General features: G+C 59.7%; 1 protein-coding gene across 1 annotated transcript in view; it reads right to left on the bottom strand.

The window, feature by feature from the left end:
- Window positions 1-1,275: 1,275 nt before the first annotated feature.
- MST1R (macrophage stimulating 1 receptor (c-met-related tyrosine kinase)) overlaps window positions 1,276-2,937 on the bottom strand; it is a gene marked incomplete at its 5' end in the record, with an annotated part of 4,776 nt that continues 3,114 nt past the window's right edge. Inside the window, 7 exon segments of the mRNA XM_009075936.1 lie at window positions 1,276-1,525; window positions 1,605-1,741; window positions 1,816-1,981; window positions 2,061-2,170; window positions 2,244-2,425; window positions 2,504-2,584; window positions 2,665-2,916. Coding sequence (XP_009074184.1) covers window positions 1,276-1,525; window positions 1,605-1,741; window positions 1,816-1,981; window positions 2,061-2,170; window positions 2,244-2,425; window positions 2,504-2,584; window positions 2,665-2,916 — 1,178 coding nt within the window.

Below are 2,937 nucleotides of genomic sequence, written 5' to 3'. Positions count from 1 at the left end.
CTGCTTCTGGGCATGCCTTGGAACATGAACTGCATCGTCCCCTACACGGGCAGTGGCTGAAGCCGTAGAGGTGTCATTAAGTGAGGTCAGTAATGACTCTTGCTCACCAGGCAGCAGCACCAATGCAGCGTGCCCCACTGGCACTCTGTGAAGGCAAGTAGTGGTAGGTGGGCTGAATGCCACTGTGTCTGCACTGTGATTGCATGTCCTGGGCACCATGGTCACATGGACAGCTCAATGCCAGGGACCCTGTAATCCTATGCCCTGGACTCCATGACTCCATGGCCAGGCACCCATGATCCCAAGAGCATCCTGATCCGATGCCCAGTCACCCATCATCCCATGAGCATCATGATCCCATGGCACTGCAATCCCACACCCTGGGCATCCATCATGCCACGATCCCAGGGGCACTGTGACCCACACACCGGGTATGGGACCTCAGGAACATCATCACCCCACATCCAGGAGCACACTGCCTTGTGCCCCACAGCCATCCTGGCCATAGGCTACATGTGGCTGGGAGGAGGACTTTTAGGAAAATCCTTTTGTTTGGTACTGTCACAACCTTTCAGACATCCCAAGCACAGGGGACCATGGTGGGACACAGGGTGTGCAAAGAGGGCCCCTGGTATGGTGCCCACCAGGAGATGGTGCCAGGGTGGCCATGTCAGCACTAGTGTGCAGGTGCCCTCCTGTCGCTGGCACAGGAACGGTGGGTGGACCTTCATCTGTGCCCCCTGCGAGGTGGGTGCCCCCAGGGGGTGGGGAGACCCCTACCACATGCAGAGGGAAAGGGATGCTGCCAACCTGGCCATGGCCCCCTCAAATACACAGTCTTAGCCTGGGAAAAAATATAATTAAGTTTTAATGAACTATTCAAGCAGCCAAGGGGCTGGACACCCCATGGGAGCCCTGGGAGGGCCATGCCACCCCACAATATCCACTGGGGCTGAGTCTAGGGCCCCACAGCACCCACCCATTGAGGGGCTGAGCCCCAGACCCCATAGCACAGCCTCATCACTGTGGGGCTAAGGTCCCCTGCACCCAGCCAGCACAGGACTGAGCCCCACAGTATCCTCCAAGCCTGGGGAGCACCCACCAGAGTCCAGGTGTGAGCCATGGGAGAGAACCCCACAGAACCCAGCTGCCTCCCAGCACCCATCCCATAGGGAGAGTGCTCCACTGCATCCATCTGCATGCTGCATCCCTCCTTGGGGGAGCACGCCCATGGTGTATGGGGGTGTGGGAGTCCCCCTAGTGCAGGACATCCCATCAGTGCACACCCGTGTCCTCTTCTTTCTCCTCCTCGTTATCCTTATCCTCATCCTCACTCTCAGACATCTGTCCTGGTAGGGCAGGGGTGGAGGAGGGACCCCAATCCAGATTGACATAGGTGACAGTCAGGTTGACATAGTGCTCGCCCTCCAGCGTGGCCAGGACATGCTTCAGCTCACCCACCAGCTCTGTGAAGGATGGTCTCGCCTCGGGTGCTGGCGCCCAGCAGCTCAGCATCACTCCATACCTGCCCCAATACCCCAGTCAGTGTGTGCATCCCCCCAGGATAACCCCCACCAGCCTGCCCAGCCCCCAGCCTAACTCACAGGGTGTCAGGGCAGTGGGAGGGCTGTGGCAAGCGTCTCCCCTGCAGCAGGTAGTGGGCCATGTCGTAGGGGTCCACTCCAGGGTATGGTGATGCCCCCCGTGTCAGCAACTCCCACATGAGCACCCCGAAGGACCACTGCCAAGCAGAAAGCTGCCATGGAGGATGCAGATGGGATGGGGATGGGCGATGGCAAGGGGGGTTGTGCCTACCACATCCGACTTCATAGTGAATTTTTGGGTCTGAAGGCTCTCCAGTGCCATCCACTTGACGGGCAGCTTGGCGTGGCGGTGCTGCCGGATGCTGTAGTACTCCTTGCCGAACACGTCCCGTGCCAACCCAAAGTCTGCCACCTTCACTGTCAGCGTCTCATCCAGCCTGCAGGACACCAGGTTGAGGTGGGGGGCCCTGCCCCCAGACCCTGTGGCAGGGGTCTGGCAGACATAGCCACACTCACATGCAGTTTCTGGCTGCCAGGTCCCTATGCACAAACTTCTTCTGGGCCAGGTACTCCATGCCCAGTGCCACCTGAAGCCCAAAGCCAATGAGCTCCTTCACTGTAGGGCTCTGTGGGATGGAACTGGTGAGTGGGTCAACCTTGGCTTTCCACCACCCCTCACCCCTCAGGGTACCCCCCTACCCGCTCCTGGGTGCGGATGAACTGGCGCAGGTCCCCGTGGCGCATGTAGGGCAGGACGACGAGGGGCAGCCCCTCATGGGGCAGGCACACCCCCAGCAGCGAGAGTACCTGGGGGTGGTGGAAGCTCTTCATGAGGATGCCTTCACGCAGGAACTCCTCCACCTCCTCCAGGTCTGTGATGCCTGCCAAGAGCTCAGCTGTGGAATGCTGTGCTGCTGTGCTGTGTCATGGGACCATGCATGGGAGTGGACGCTACTCACGGTTTAGGGACTTGATGGCACAGTGGAGGTCCCCCAGCAGTGGATCCAAATAGGTGCCATGGAAGACACTGCCAAAATGCCCTGCAGGGAGAGGTGGCACAAAATTGGCATTGCACATGGTGAGCAGGTGATGCCATGGCCAAATTGAAGTGCAGAGTCACCTTTGCCAATGATCCGGTCACGATGCATGACAAGCTGCTCCTCAGGAATGAGGATGTCCTTCACCTCCTCCAGCAGCTCTGGTCGCAGGTCCTCCAGGCAGTAGGATGTGGCCCTGAGCAGGGGCACAGGGGATCCGCCGCCTGCCACACTGGCACCAGCACCAACACTGGCACTGGTATTGGCACCAGCACCAGCACCGGTGACTCGTGTGTGGGTCCTCATGAGGCCGGGACTGCCTGCTGTGCTCAGCACTGCCAGGACAGGCAGAGGCA

Source organism: Acanthisitta chloris, unplaced genomic scaffold (genome assembly GCF_000695815.1).
Source record: "Acanthisitta chloris isolate BGI_N310 unplaced genomic scaffold, ASM69581v1 scaffold31755, whole genome shotgun sequence".
Taxonomy (NCBI): domain Eukaryota; kingdom Metazoa; phylum Chordata; class Aves; order Passeriformes; family Acanthisittidae; genus Acanthisitta; species Acanthisitta chloris.
The sequence above is the reverse complement of the archived record's forward strand: the minus strand, read 5'-3'. Positions and strand labels throughout refer to the sequence as shown.